The sequence below is a fragment of the Salvia splendens genome, chromosome 1 (assembly GCF_004379255.2).
Source record: "Salvia splendens isolate huo1 chromosome 1, SspV2, whole genome shotgun sequence".
Classification (NCBI taxonomy): domain Eukaryota; kingdom Viridiplantae; phylum Streptophyta; class Magnoliopsida; order Lamiales; family Lamiaceae; genus Salvia; species Salvia splendens.
The window spans coordinates 38952886-38968523 of NC_056032.1; the positions used below are offsets into that span (position 1 = coordinate 38952886).

Here is a 15638-nt window from a genome sequence, read left to right on the forward strand (position 1 = left end):
CATTGACTTTCGCCATAAAAGAAAATAGTATTTGAAACTAGTCCAAATATTGATTGACTTTCACCATAAAAGAAAATGTTTGAAACTAGTTGGACTGCATGTAATCCAAACCGGGCATATGTTTGAAGCAATCTCGGATGTCTGTAATTTTTAGGCTTTATCGTCTAATTTGCCCGCGTTACTTTATGATGAGTGATGACAACTTCATCATTAACATGTTACTGTATTACTTCATCTCTCACGCTCTCTATCTATGTATGAGATTATTTTAGTTCATCTTTGAATATGAGTTTCAATTTATTTTTACTAAATTTATTTTTATGTATGAGATTATTTTAGTTCATCTTTGAATATGAGTTCCAATTCATCATTAACATGTTATTGTGTTACTCCCTCCATCCCATGTTACTTGCACTGTTGTTTTTCGGCTCATCACAAACTCCTTACACTATTTATAGTTTAAGTTAGAATTAATGCATTTAATTAATATGTTAGTTTAAGTTAAGATCTCCTTTATTAAGTGATGTCTCATTACACTTAAAATTCTAATTTAATTACACTTAAAAATCTATTCCAAATTTACGGCCTAAAATGAAAAGTGCGAGTAACATGGGACGAATGGAGTATATATTAGGGGAGTCTCATTATTCACAAATCTAGTCTTAAAGATCAAACTAGAGACCAAATTATGCCCATTAGATCTAGTTTTTAATGGATGAGATGAGATGATGTAGTGAAAATTTTCGCATTCATTAGGTAGCCAAATTACTTCAACCGATGGAATTTTTGTCAAATTACATTTATAGTTTATTAATTCATCTAATAGATTTATTACTTCACTCCAATAGTTAATTACTTCGTTCCAATAGATTATTACTTCATCCACTTTGAATTTGAATTTGTTTAACATTTTTACAAAATTTAAAGCGAATAGACTGTGTGAAGGGTTTTCAAAATGAAGTATTTAATCTTTATTATTATGATGTATGTCAATGTTGGTGAAGTTATAACCTCATTTAATAAGGTAATGGATTGAAGTAATAACCCGATTGAAGTTCAATGAAATAAAATCCTATTGTGATTAAGTGGTATACCTGTTGAATGAAGTAAATGTACATATGAATGAAGTAGTGATCACTATTCCTCATATGCTCAAGAATCCCTTAAAGTAATAACATAGTCGAATGAAGTGATAAAACTATTTGAATGAAGTAATATAATAGAATAAAATGAAGTAGTGATCTAGTCAAATGAAGTAATATAGATAGTTAAATAATTAAGTAGTAATAATCTAGGTGAATGAAGCAATATTGTAACTGGATGGAGTAATAGTCTAGTTGAATGAAGTAATATAGAAATTTAAATAACGATGATTTTTATACTTTTTCTTCTCCAAATTTGTAGTCAATAACAGAACAAGTTGAATAAAATAAAAATAGGGAGGTTGTGCTTAGTTGCTCACAGATTCAAATTACCAACAGAGAATCCCATAGACTCAACTTCAATTTCAATATTCTATTTAATGATTTTAGGTGCAACACAGCTACCATGGGTGTTCAAGAGAGAATGAGATGACCTTTACCGTCGACCAAAACTCAGTTAATATTAAAACCAACGATAACTCGATACTCTATATCAGAAAATCAATTGAGCTGTGGCAGGTGGAGAACATAGAGCAGAGAACCATTGCAAGCTTTCAACAGAACACAAAGCATTCAAGAAAGACAAGATCGAATGTAGGGGGCCAGCTTCGAAGGAATGTACATAACTACCTTCATATGCATGAGGAACACTTGTTGTCATTTAACTACTCACACTTTCAATAATTCACCTAATAAATGCACAACACACACTCAAAATTACTCAAAATTTCTCTTCCTCTACTCCAACACATGTCCAATTCTCGTTTTCATTGCTCCCCCGGTTTGAATTGCAGCTGTCAAAGTTTCCGCCATGTACGCGGCTGCAGAGCTCCACGATGGTGCCTTTCTCCGGCGCAATCGAGCTGAACTTCTTGCGTATGCTCCATCCGGCACTAAACCAGGCAATGTCAATGTCGTCGGAGTTGTTCTCCATCAATTCCTCGACGGTGTAATCTCAATTTCGTAACTGACCGATTTTCCAGCAAAGCAACCTCTAAACCTCTATCTAAACCTCTCGCTGCCTCTGCCTTTCTGGCGTTGCCGGCCACGCCTCCTCCTCCAGTGACCCTTCTATCTCAATATCGTCTTCCTCTCAACCTCTCTAGTTCTCTCTTTCTCTCTCTCTCGGCTTCTACCTCGATCCCCATTCCCCAGCCAATGCCGCTGCCTTAATTCGCTGATCGTCGTCAGGCACAACACCGTCTGCCACTTCGTCGTCCCTGCAAACTCGACCCCCACCTCAACACCGTCAGTCATCCCCGCCGTTGCTGCGCGCGGTGGTTGACTACCACCACTGCCCCACCTAACACTCCAACTGCCTTAATTGTAGAGAGAGAAGTGGGTTGGGTTTGGGAATATAGGAAGAAATGCGAATACTGCATAATATTTGATCTTACAAAAAAATCAGAATCTGTAATTATTAATAACCATTAGATGTGATGAATGGGTGGATGATATCTGGTCTCTAGTTCGGTCTTTAAAATTAGTTCGACATTGATCACAACTCTGTAGAGATGTATTCATATCCTTTTCCTAATTATTGTTCAACCTCCTCTCTAAATCTCAACCCCACAATCTTAAGATCTGATGACCCTACATGTAACTAATTTAATTAATTATAAAAATAGAAAAGGGCATACCTGGTAGTTGTATTTTGCAGCAGTTATTTAATTCCTTGATTTTCTCCTTCATGGGTGGAAAATATATATTATACGGTTTCTTTTCCTTAATTAAATCAACATTCTTTTTCATGTATACAATTATTCTTCTTAAATTTTCATTTTCATTGTGCAAATATGTGTGGTTAACATTTTTTTATTCATGTCATTTTTTGAGTAATTAGATATTTACAGTTCGTAATGTACGAATTTATGGTTTCTTCATTGTTTAAACAATAGTATTTGTTATTTTTTATAATGTCCAATTTGTTTTTGTTTAATGTAGATATCAGTCATGGAAACATGATAAGTTCGCAGTGTCTAATGTACGAATTTCGTAGTATAATGTACATTTACCTTCTTAGGTTATAACACCACCACATGAATTAAATTTTATTTTTTAATACGTTTAAGATTTGGTACAGTAAATAATGTACCAATAGTATCTAATAATGTGCACAGATTAGTGAATAAAGTACAGATTGAAGAGAATAATGTTGAAAGGAAATTGAATTCATGCCATATGAGTTCAGCAATTCATGGGTCAAAAGTATATAGTAATGTAAATTTATAACATAATAATAGTAGGGATAAAATTATAAAGTAGAATAACTCTAAAACAATGTAATACTTAATTACTAAATAATGTATGTCTTAAAGCAAGTATAAAAAACAATATATCTGGAAAACAAACTAAAAAATGTCAATATTTCCTATTGCATATTCTTCTCCACGCTACAACAAATAATACCTCCACTGTATACGTAGTCGTATATTATTGAATAGTTCGATTAGTTAACACATGCACACATGAAAATTAATTGCTGGTAGGGGACAGCCAAAGACAATAATAATACTAGGAGTGTTACTCCTACAAGAGAGAGTGAGAAAAGTTATAAATTATAGTACTCCTAGTTTCTTTTGGTTAGTAGTACACTTATAAATTATACTAATTAATTAGTTTATCTCCAAATTAGTTTTTTTTTCGTTTTATCCATCTATTTTAATTTCAAATTTTCAATAACTTCAAAATTATAGAAATATATATAATTTACAAATTACAAAAAATAAAGTTTAGTTTGTTCAGTTTTTTATAACTTAAAAACAAATAAATTTACACATCAGGTATTGATTTTTATATTATTTGTAATTTGGAATATTAATGATGTCAATAATTATTTATAACTATTAATATAAATCAGATAAATAAAATACTTGTTACGATTAATAAAAAATACACCAATTACATGAGCCAGTACTACCAACTTTGAACGTGATGAAAAATGCACAAACTTTTAGTATGTAGTCAATTTTTTTGTGATCAAGTATTCTTGCAAAATGAAATCTTAGTGACAAGTTCAATGGTAATTTCGGAGGACATGATTAGATCAGTTTTGAATTGACAAATCAAAACATTGAAATGATGTCGTTTTAAAAATTAAATTAGATAATCTTATCATATATAATTTGATTTTATTTTTTATTTTTTATGAAATGATGCAGTCTAGTTAGAAGTTATGAACATGCCACCGCCACAGTTTTGGATATTATAATAACACGCACCTTGAATTTAATTTAGGTGAAATTTGATTTTATAAGAAATTGTCTACAAGCTAAAAATTCATAGTACTACTATTTTTCACTATATTTAAAGTTAGTGGTGCTTAAGGACTTGGATTAGCCTACAATTAGGAGTATATTTTTGGCTATTAGAGTATTTTACTATATTAGTATATATAGTAAACCTATATATATATATACTTACTAAAAAGATAATTAATGGTATAATATAACCTATACGATCTAGGTACATAGCCTACGTAATGTAAAGTATATATATGTACACAATAGTCAAGCACCCATTTATTGCATATGTATAGGCCGGTTTATTATGCCCTACAATGCATATAGCTTTCAAAATATTTACTAATTCCTTTGCAAAATACTCGGGAGCTTGAATTTTAATTACTCGTCTGTTGCATAATAGTGGAGGTATTTTTTTTCGGCACGACGACTAAGAAAAATATATATAATGTATTAGATAAAAAAAATAATAAAATACAACAGATGAAAAAGTGAAAGAATAAAGTAAGAGATGACTATACTACGATGAAATATCAAAAATGAAAAAATGACTCGGAATAATGAAAGGAGGGAGTAAAACATATTGTACTCCGTATACGCTGGAATTGCAATTGAAACAATAACGAAAACGATTAGGAATGGAGGCAGCGGCGATCACCTTTCTAGAGTTAGGGATTAGGTAGGTTGAATTAATAGTTATGATTAATTAAGTTAATTTATCGTATTTTAGTTCTAAAAATAAAAGTGTATTATATTAATTGGAACATTTTATAAAGATATAGTATATGTCATTAATTGAGACGGAGAAATTATATTATTACTACTCAATTTATGCACATAAAGATAGTAATTGTTAATATATCGGAGAGTTAAAGGGCTAAAATTTGAGAAGGGAAGAAAAAAAGTGAAAGTAAGAAATAGAAAGTGCAAATAAAATAAATGAAATTCATTTTGTAAGATAAAATAGGCTAATGAAATTGCTACTACTATACTCTCTCCATTCCTTGTCAATAGAGACATTTCTTTTCGTCACGAAGTTTAAAAATAATGTGTTAAATGAATGGTGAAAAAGTAAGAGAGAATAAAGTAAAAGAGAGAATTATTTTTTTTATCAAAAATAGAAACGAATCAATTAACTTGGAACTTTTCGAAATAGAAAAATGACTCTATTAATACGGAACGAAAGGAGTATCATTTTTTTTCAGTTTGGCGCCTGTGAACGTTGTTGCCACATCCAAATTTTCTACTCGCTCCGTTCCATGTTAATAGGGTCATTTTACTATGTTGAGAAGTTTTAAATTAATTGAATCATTTTTATTTTTATCAAAAATTAATAATTTTTTTTTATTCTTTGCTACTTATCACCATCTGTTTAGCACATTATGTATGGGGAAGGATACACTCAAATTCAGGTACTCCCAGGGGAATGGGGAATCTAGATAGGGCATTTGCCCCCTCCTCATTTTATATATTACTTATTATAAATTTTATTTCATTCAATCTCTTACTGCCCCCTTCTCAAAAATACTTAAAATTCTTTCGCATAAAAATTTGCTCCCTTTCTACAAATTCCTAGCTCCACCCCTAGCTACTCCTCCTCTCTCTCTTGCTACCTCTATCTCTCTAATTTCTGCTGCATTACTATACACCTGTGCCGCACCCATTTCCCAGGCTGAAACGTGCACTGAATCCCATTTTTCTATTTCATAACCTCCCATTTGAGAGAGAGAGAGAGAGAGCAATTGTTTTATTTTGGTTCATAACCTCCCATTTAAGAAGCATTCTTGCCTTGGTAGTTTGCAGCACAATCTTGTGCTTTAATTTAGCCTCCGTCTCTTTCTCGCTCCATCACTTTTCATTTTCTGTCATCTCCCTCTTATTTTTCACTATCCCCTCTTAATTACTCACCCACCACCATTTTCAGGCTCACTAATTTCTCTTTTCAACCACAAATGAAGGTTGCCTTCATTCTTCTCCTTTTCCTTTTACTTTATTTTTTTGGATTTGCAACCTTTGTATGTGCTTCTCTTTTTATTTCTTCAATAATTATTCTGATGAGTCGGCGAATTTTTGGTGATGATGAATGCTCGTAAAAATAAATTACGACACAGAGAATTTTACGTGGTTCGATTTACTGAGGTAAATCTACGTCCACGGGGAGAAATGGGGGCAGGTTTGTATTGCTTGATCTGCGAATTACAGCTTACAACACAGACTTGCTATATGATTATTTCTCCAGAGAGATTCTAACCCTTTTCTACCAGATCTAAGTTCTATTTATACATTGAACTAAGATCGTGGCTTACATCATCACTCTAGGTCGTGGAGGTCGTGTAGGTCATGGCCTAAGATCGTGGCCTGAGTTGACGCCACGTGGTAGTGGGTGTGTTGGAAGTTGTGGAAATCCTGCATGGGTCCACTAACTCCTTGTTCGGTCGAATACTGAGACCGAACTGCTTTGGTTGCCGATCTGAGAGTAGAGCTTGATGCCGACCTGAGAGCAGAGCTTGATTGGTTGGCTTTTACCGAGCTGTAGGCTGAGGCCGAACTCTTTGGTAATGCCGAACTCCTCCGAACTCTTTGGTAATGCCGAACTCATACTCTTCCTTGGGCTTTGGGCTGATGGGCCGTCACTGCTGTTGGGCTTGTTTAGTTCGTACCCCATCACTACCCCCCCCCCCGAAAGACGAAGTGAATCACTTCGGCGAAGCGAGTCACTTCGGCATTCTGGATAAAGGTACGGGGGAGGCTGACGTCAGGGGACGTGCCTTGCATGTGACTGCATTAAATGCGACAGTAAAATCCGGCCGTTGAATCCTGAAAAGGTGGGATTCGAAACGGTGCGACGATTTTGAAATCTTCGCCGAATCTGATAAATATGCTCTTTCTTCCTCATTTGAACACCTTTGCTGTTGCGTCTTCTATACTCTCTCTTTCTCGAGAAATTTTCTTCCGCTTTCAAGAGCTTCTTCAGACTTTCTTCACTTTCAAAAAGTAAGAAAAATGTCTTCTTCTTCTTCTTCGGTGTCGGGTAGCGGTAGGAAAGGGGATAAGGGGTCTTCTAGCCGGAAAGAATCCGGGGAGAAGACCGTAGAGTATTTTCACAGTATCTTGAGTAAGGATACTGTGATATCCCTTCACGAGAAATATTTTTTACCTGGGGGGAAGGCGGTGGTTCCCGACGATGATCATAGGGCTAACGACCCGCCGGAGGGTTATGCCACCGTTTACGAAGCCTGCTTAGAATGCGGGCTTCGTTTTCCTCTTCCCCCACCTTTTGTAGAGCTTCTTGATTTTTTTCAACTCCCTTTAGGTCAGGTGACTCCGAACTCTTGGAGGCACTTATCGGCTTTTGCTGCCGAACTGCGTAGGCTAGATAAGGATCTGTCTCTGAGGGCAATCCTTAATTTTTTCCAGTTTAAAAGGAAGGGATCTTGGTTTTACTTGATCCCCTTACAGCCTTTTAGGGCCTTCTGCAAAACCAAGTGGCCGAAATGGCAAAAACCGTTTCTTTTTTTATAATAGGACTTCGGCTCCGGGCTTTCCTTGGAGAAGGCCGAAGTCCGTGATTCCCCATCCTCGGTTAGAACCGTTGGCCGAGCTCGAGGGCGAGCTCAATAAGATTCCTATGATTAGGAAACAGTATTCGGAAACTGAGCTCGTCAAGGGCGACCTCGTGTTCAATATCTCGTCTTCGGACGAAGAGGCCGAGGGTGAGGATTTCTCTTTATCTTTATGCTCTACTGCTTTAACGAAGAAAACTAACCTTGTTTTCTTGCTTTTTGGCAGTGTTCATGCTGAATAAGGCTATCCGAAAGTCCTCCGAGCTTGAGGAGCCGGAGAAAGAGAAGGCTACCAGCTCGGCGCCTGATGCCGAGAAGAATCCGAAGAGGCAAAAGACCTCTTCGGGTCCAAAGAAGCCGGAGTCGACTTCGGCAAGTAGGAAGGGGAGGACCCAGAAGCCCCCGAGAGCGCCAGAGAAAGACGTGGTCTTGGCGCCTCCTTCGGAGCATATCTGTGAGCCATTTTTATGGCCCACGGACTTCGCCGAGGTGAATTGTCTTCTTGATTCTTTGGCTTGGCTTCTGTCCTGTATTTTTGGTGCCCTCTGTTGACTTTTTTCCTTGTCCATTTTCAGAGGAACGATATGCTCTCCAAGCTCGTCGCCGTCGAACTCTCCAAAGCGTCCAATGACTATGCCGAGATGCAGAGGAAGTTGGCAGCTGCTTGTCATCGGGCCGAACAGGCTGAGGCTAACTTTGAGAAGGCCAGAGCTGCTAGGATTTCGGCCCAGGATGAAGCTCAGTTTGCCAAAAACCAGCTCGTCATCCAGCGAGAGCAGGCGAAGCGGAGCGATGCTGCTGCCGTGGTTGCCCAAGGGGAGGCTCTCCGTGTTTACACGGAGAAACTCTTTTTGAGCAGCCAGTTCTCGGCCTTTGTCGGTAGCCTGGTAAGGCTAATTGCCGATAAGGGCGAGCAGGGGGCCGACGTCGTGCTGCCTCTGTACAGCCGAGAGATAGCAGCTCGGCTTCAGAATCTGCCGCTCCTTGAGGAGCTCGCTTCATCTTCGGTCCTGCTTTCTGCAGACCGAGTCCGGAGTTGTCGAGCTGATCGGGACGAGAACCTGGAGGCTATCTTTGCCTCCGTGGGACCCGTTTCACCCGCTTCGACTTACAACGGAGAGGGTGAGGCCGAGCCGCTGGAGCGGGAGGCCGAAGTCGATCAGGCCGGGCATCCGGAGAAGGAGGCCGATCAGGAGGCGGAGGCGAGGCCGGCAGGAGGCGAGGCCGAGGCTGAGGTAGCCCAGGAGAAGGAAGCTGTACCAGACCGAGGAGCCGGAGACGAAGCAGGCGGAGTATGATTTCGTCTCCCTTCTCTTAGTCTAGTTTCTTCCTTGTAAAATGGCCTTGAAGCCCTAGTGTAAAAAATTTTCCTTGTGAATGAAAAATTCTCTACATTTGTCTTCGTATAGCTTTTCGTACTCGCCTTTATTCCTGTTGTATTTTACTATCTGCTCGGTATAGCTGCCGAACTAATATAGCTGCTTTGTACCCAAGGAGATGGAGATACTTCACTGGAAACGGCTGTACTCTTCGGCTTTGGACGAAGCTGAGAGAAGAGCTATAGCCGATCAGACGAAGAATGACGAGCTTCTGGCTCGTTTAGTGAAGCTGGAGGCCGATATCAAGGACTTAGAGTCCGATAAGAAAGATCTGGAGGCCGAGCTGAATACGGCCATTGCTGAGAGGACTGCGTATGAGGATTACATCCGTGTGCGCGGGGGAATGACCATATCAGAAGTTCAGGAACGAGTTGACGAACTGTGGGAGGAGTATAATGTACTCCGGAGGAACAATGCGCTGGAGAGCTCGGCTTGCCAACAAGTCGTGAAATCATTGCGGCGCTGGGCTTCTCGGTACGACATTGTTCTTGCCCGGCGTCCCTCAATTGAGAGATTCCTCCGGCATATCGCGCCAACAGATGCTCGCACTCCAGATCAAACCTCTGGTTCCCTTGTTCAAAATCCTACTCCCAGCCAACAACGAACTCCGGAACAGCCGGAAACGTCAAGACGAGAACGGGCTCAGGAGCAACCGGAATCGTCAAGACGGGGACGGACTGAAATTCGCCGAGGAGTTGTGACTATGAGCGAGCAAGATCAGCAGATGCTTATTGCAGAGACTCTTCATCGCCGAGGTGTTAGGACTTCTCTGGCTCGGGGAAGAGGCGTTGGGTCGAGGATAGCATCTCGTCGACCTGCTTATTCTTCATCTGCTCGGAACAACCGAACTCGGCTTCCAGAGGATTTTGCAGATAGGTGGCTTAACTTCAGCAACCCTGGACAGTAGAATAGTCCTTTGTAATAGCGTAACGCCATTTTGTAGGGTAGCGGAGTTGTATGCTGAACAAGATTTGATAAATGAAATTTTGTTTTCGCTTCTAACACTGTATTTACAGCTTAGCGAAAAAATTTCATCGTACTTGTCCTCGGTCTTATGAAGTAAATTTCTTTGACCGGACTTGGTCCTTGGTCTGATGAAATAAACATCTTTGACCGGACTCGTCTTTGGTCTGATGAAATAAACATCTTTGACCGGACTCGTCTTTGGTCTGATGAAATAAACATCTTTGACCGGACTCGTCTTTGGTCTGATGAAATAAACATCTTTGACCGGACTCGTCTTTGGTCTGATGAAATAAACATCTTTGACCGGACTCGTCTTTGGTCTGATGAAATAAACATCTTTGACCGGACTCGTCTTTGGTCTGATGAAATAAACATCTTTGACCGGACTCGTCTTTGGTCTGATGAAATAAACATCTTTGACCGGACTCGTCTTTGGTCTGATGAAATAAACATCTTTGACCGGACTCGTCTTTGGTCTGATGAAATAAACATCTTTGACCGGACTCGTCTTTGGTCTGATGAAATAAACATCTTTGACCGGACTCGTCTTTGGTCTGATGAAATAAACATCTTTGACCGGACTCGTCTTTGGTCTGATGAAATAAACATCTTTGACCGGACTCGTCTTTGGTCTGATGAAATAAACATCTTTGACCGGACTCGTCTTTGGTCTGATGAAATAAACATCTTTGACCGGACTCGTCTTTGGTCTGATGAAATAAACATCTTTGACCGGACTCGTCTTTGGTCTGATGAAATAAACATCTTTGACCGGACTCGTCTTTGGTCTGATGAAATAAACATCTTTGACCGGACTCGTCTTTGTGTTCTAATTTGGCGATTTTCGTCGCCGGGATCGAACTTTCCCTTGTCCTAATTCGGCGAGTTTTATCGCGTGGATCGGACTTTCCCAGTTAACCGAAGTGGTCTTATGCAGTAAACCTCTTTGACTAGACATGGTCGTCCTCGGTCTTATGAGGTAAACTGCTTTGACCGAACTTGGTCGTCCTAATTCGGCGAGTTTTATCGCGTGGATTGGACTTTCCCTTGTCCTAATTCAGGCAAGTTTTATCGCGAGAATCGGACTTTTGTTGCAGTTCGTTTCAGACGAAGTGCTTGATTCTTAAGCAGAATTGTGGTCTTGTATCCTCTTTAGAAGCTTTGACACACAATCGTGGGCTTGTTGCAGCTCGTTTCAGACGAACTGCTTGTTTAAGCTGAATTGTGGTCTTGTATCCTCTTTAGAAGCTTTGACACACAATCGTGGGCTTGTTGCAGCTCGTTTCAGACGAACTGCTTGTTTAAGCTGAATTGTGGTCTTGTATCCTCTTTAGAAGCTTTGACGCACAATCGTTGGCTTGTTGCAGCTCGTTTCGGACGAACTGCTTGTTTAAGCTGAATTGTGGTCTTGTATCTTCTGTAGAAGCTTTGACTCACAATCGTTTAGCTTGTATATGTTCTAAGAAGGGGATCAGCCTTCGAAGAACAAGATACCTCAGTAACATTTGTAAGAGACGACACGCACATAGACAAGGCATATAGACAAATAAAAAGCACATAGAGACGAACAAAAACCAAGCAAACCAAAGAAAGCACATTGACCGGACTGTCTCTTACAAATGGAACTTTTTGAGGTTGGAAACGTACCATGTTCGGGGTACTTGTGCTCTTGACACGTGAGTCAATTTGTAAGACCCTTTGCCGAGGACTTCTGACACCCGATATGGAACTTCCCATGTGGGTTCGAGTTCGCCCAGCTTTTCTGCTCGGCTTACTTCGTTGTTTCTCAAGATGAGATCTCCCACTTGAAATTGCAGCTTTTTCACCCTTTGGTTATAATACCGGGCTACTTGCTCCTTGTACTTGGCTGCTTTTATGCAGGCCAATTCTCTTCTTTCTTCGGCCAGATGTAGTTCGGCTCTTAGTCCGTCACCATTCATTTCTGAGGAGAAATTGAGTTCGGGGACTGGATATGCCGATCTCAACCGGAATCACGGCTTCAGTGCCGTACACCATCGAGTTCGGCTCCGGTGTGACTTCGGTCATTTCGCCGGCCTCTGATTCCGGCTGCTGTGATTGCTATGCTTGATGGTGCCGAACTGATTGCTCGGCACTTTTAAGCGCAATCTGCGAACACACTTGCTCTTTTTCGATCACCTCGGATGACCGCTATCTCTCCTTTAGTGGAGAAGGTGTTCGGCGAGGATGCCTCTGATCGCTATGACCGGGCTTCTTTTTGTCTTCTCTAGATGAGCTGTCTAAAGACCGTTTTCGACGGTCTGCCTCATCGGCACGAGAAAACTTGTCCGCAAGGTCCCACATCTCTTGAGCTGTTTGCGGACCGCACTCCACGAGCTTTCTGTAGAGAGCTCCGGGCAGGATTCCATTTTGGAATGCCGAAATGACAAGTAGATCATTGAGATTATCTACCTGTAGGCATTCCTTATGGAATCTCGTCAGGAAGTCGCTGATCTTTTCGTCGCGACCTTGACGTATAGAAAGCAGCTGAGCCGAAGTATTTCGGGCTTTCCGCTTTCTGAAAGAACCTCCTGTGGAAAGCATCCATCAGATCTCGGTAGGATCTAATGCTGCCTTGAGGAAGGCTGTCGAACCACCTTCTGGCGTTCCCGATGAGCAGCTCGGGGAACAGCTTGCACATATGGACCTCATTGAGACCTTGGTTCGCCATATTATACTGATAGCGTCCCAGGAAGTCATGAGGATCCACGAGTCCGTCATAGGTTATCGACGGAGTTCGGTAGTTCTGTGGAAGGGGAGTTCGGGTAATATCGTCCGAGAACGGAGTCCTCAATACTCCGTACATGGCGAACCCGACATTTCTTCGGTATGGAGGAGATGGAGTTCTCCTGTGATTCCGGTACCGAGGATTCTTTCTTCTGGAAGACATGACACTACTGCGGTAGTGACTGTCTCGTATGGAGGGAGAGGGAGAATCCGCCGTTTTTGTCCCCGGCTGCTTTTGGCTTTTTTGCAGGAAGGTTAAGAATTCCTCCTGCTTTTCCGCCAAAAACAGCTTGACAGCCTCGTTCAAATCGGGCTGCTGGGAAGACTCGGTGTGACGGCTTTTGGAGCGGCTTGTTCCTCCACCATGAGAACTGGTGGTGGATTTATCCCTAGGCTGTTTTCCCGACCTATGGGATGGATTGGCTTCCTCCTGGTTCTCACGGGCAGGAATACGGGTACTCTGCGATCTGGTATGCATTTTTTGGGTGGAAAAAATGGATCAAAAATTCGCTTTATCACAAATTTTGTTCTCTGTTTCCCACAGACGGCGCCAGTGATGAGTCGGCGAATTTTTGGTGATGATGAATGCTCGTAAAAATAAATTACGACACAGAGAATTTTACGTGGTTCGATTTACTGAGGTAAATCTACGTCCACGGGGAGAAATGGGGGCAGGTTTGTATTGCTTGATCTGCGAATTACAGCTTACAACACAGACTTGCTATATGATTATTTCTCCAGAGAGATTCTAACCCTTTTCTACCAGATCTAAGTTCTATTTATACATTGAACTAAGATCGTGGCTTACATCATCACTCTAGGTCGTGGAGGTCGTGTAGGTCATGGCCTAAGATCGTGGCCTGAGTTGACGCCACGTGGTAGTGGGTGTGTTGGAAGTTGTGGAAATCCTGCATGGGTCCACTAACTCCTTGTTCGGTCGAATACTGAGACCGAACTGCTTTGGTTGCCGATCTGAGAGTAGAGCTTGATGCCGACCTGAGAGCAGAGCTTGATTGGTTGGCTTTTACCGAGCTGTAGGCTGAGGCCGAACTCTTTGGTAATGCCGAACTCCTCCGAACTCTTTGGTAATGCCGAACTCATACTCTTCCTTGGGCTTTGGGCTGATGGGCCGTCACTGCTGTTGGGCTTGTTTAGTTCGTACCCCATCATATTCCATGGTTGATTCCGAGGATTTCGTGTGTGTGTGTTTGTTTCAATAAAGATAATTGCTTTATGATCTTGCACTTTTTTCTTTTCCTGTTTATTTATCTTTTAGCAAAACCATATTTCAATTTTCACACATACACATTTGTGTGCAATGTTTTTATTTTGTTTTACTACAAGATTTTCGTTTATATAATTATGTGTTTTTTTTTTGCAGAAGTTTGTTCTGAAACTGGATCTGGAAGAAGACAGAGACAAAAGAAGGGCTCTCAAAACTGTGACTGCCCTTTCAGGTTTGCTTGTAAAATTGGTTTGTGTTATTAAAACTCCATGTGCAAATAAATATTTTAAAAAAAAATAATTGTAGCATGTCAGAGAGTTTACTATTCCCGCCTAAAATTCTTGAATTATTAATATTTTCGTGTTTATGCATATCCAAACAGGGGAGACAAATCTGCACTCATTACAAAATCATATTTTCATTAAAATTGCTCACATTTTAAGGTATCTCATTTTCAAATATAGAGATACAATTGAGACTAATGCTGGTGATATTGAGATGGTTTTGGACATTCATTCACTCATAAATGCACTTATGGTGGAAATGAGAGACAAAACAACACTTCAATGAACATCATTAGTGCAGTTGAATGAAGCATAGGAAATTATGTTATTTGGTTTATGTAAGCCTAAGATCTTCTCTTATTTGGACAACATAGAAAGTGAGGATATACTCATTGATTTCACATGTGAATGTTGCAAATGTAGATCAAGCATTGCACTTTCATTGACTTATATACCATTCTTGGCGTAGGAATCGATGAGATCACCATTGACATGAAGGGCAAGAAGCTAATAGTGGTCGGGACAGTTGATCCGGTGAGAGTGGTAAGCAAACTGCGCAAGAAAAACTGGCAAGTCGACATCATCTCCATTGGCCCATCTAAGGAGCCAGAGAAAAAGGAAGAGGGGAAGAAAGAAGACCCCAAAAAGGGAGGTGAGAAGAAGGAGAAGGCGGAATCGGACCCCAGTATTGGCACGGTGATACCGTTCCGTCAGTGTTATCCGCCGATGAACACATACTACTATCTGCATCACAGCATGGAAGAGAATCCGAATGCATGTGCCATCTCTTAGCTAATTTTGAACAAAAACTGAGCAATTCTGCTCTTACTTGTCAAGGCTATAATAGTCTTTTCCGGATTTTGTTGTGTATATATAATTAATAATGTTTTTTTAAAATTTTAAAAGTTTAATTATTATTATTCACATATATTTGTAAGAGTGAGGGCCCGCTCCACACTTGAAGATCCTTGTTGTAAAGTTAATATGCTTAATATATTTTGATAAAGACAGAAAAATAGAATGGTAAAGTGAAATAGATTATCGGAAAAATCATGAAATTTTATAAAATTTTAGTCAATTCCACAAATTACA

General features: G+C 40.1%; 1 protein-coding gene across 1 annotated transcript; it reads left to right on the forward strand.

Annotated features, from left to right (window-relative positions):
• Positions 1 to 5848: 5848 nt before the first annotated feature.
• Positions 5849 to 15483, forward strand: LOC121751093 (heavy metal-associated isoprenylated plant protein 39-like). Its single transcript, XM_042145813.1, has 3 exons — positions 5849 to 6342; positions 14419 to 14494; positions 15016 to 15483. Exons 1-3 carry the CDS (start codon positions 6337 to 6339, stop codon positions 15336 to 15338), a joined length of 405 nt encoding a protein of 134 aa, XP_042001747.1. The 5' UTR covers positions 5849 to 6336; the 3' UTR covers positions 15339 to 15483.
• Positions 15484 to 15638: the final 155 nt, after the last annotated feature.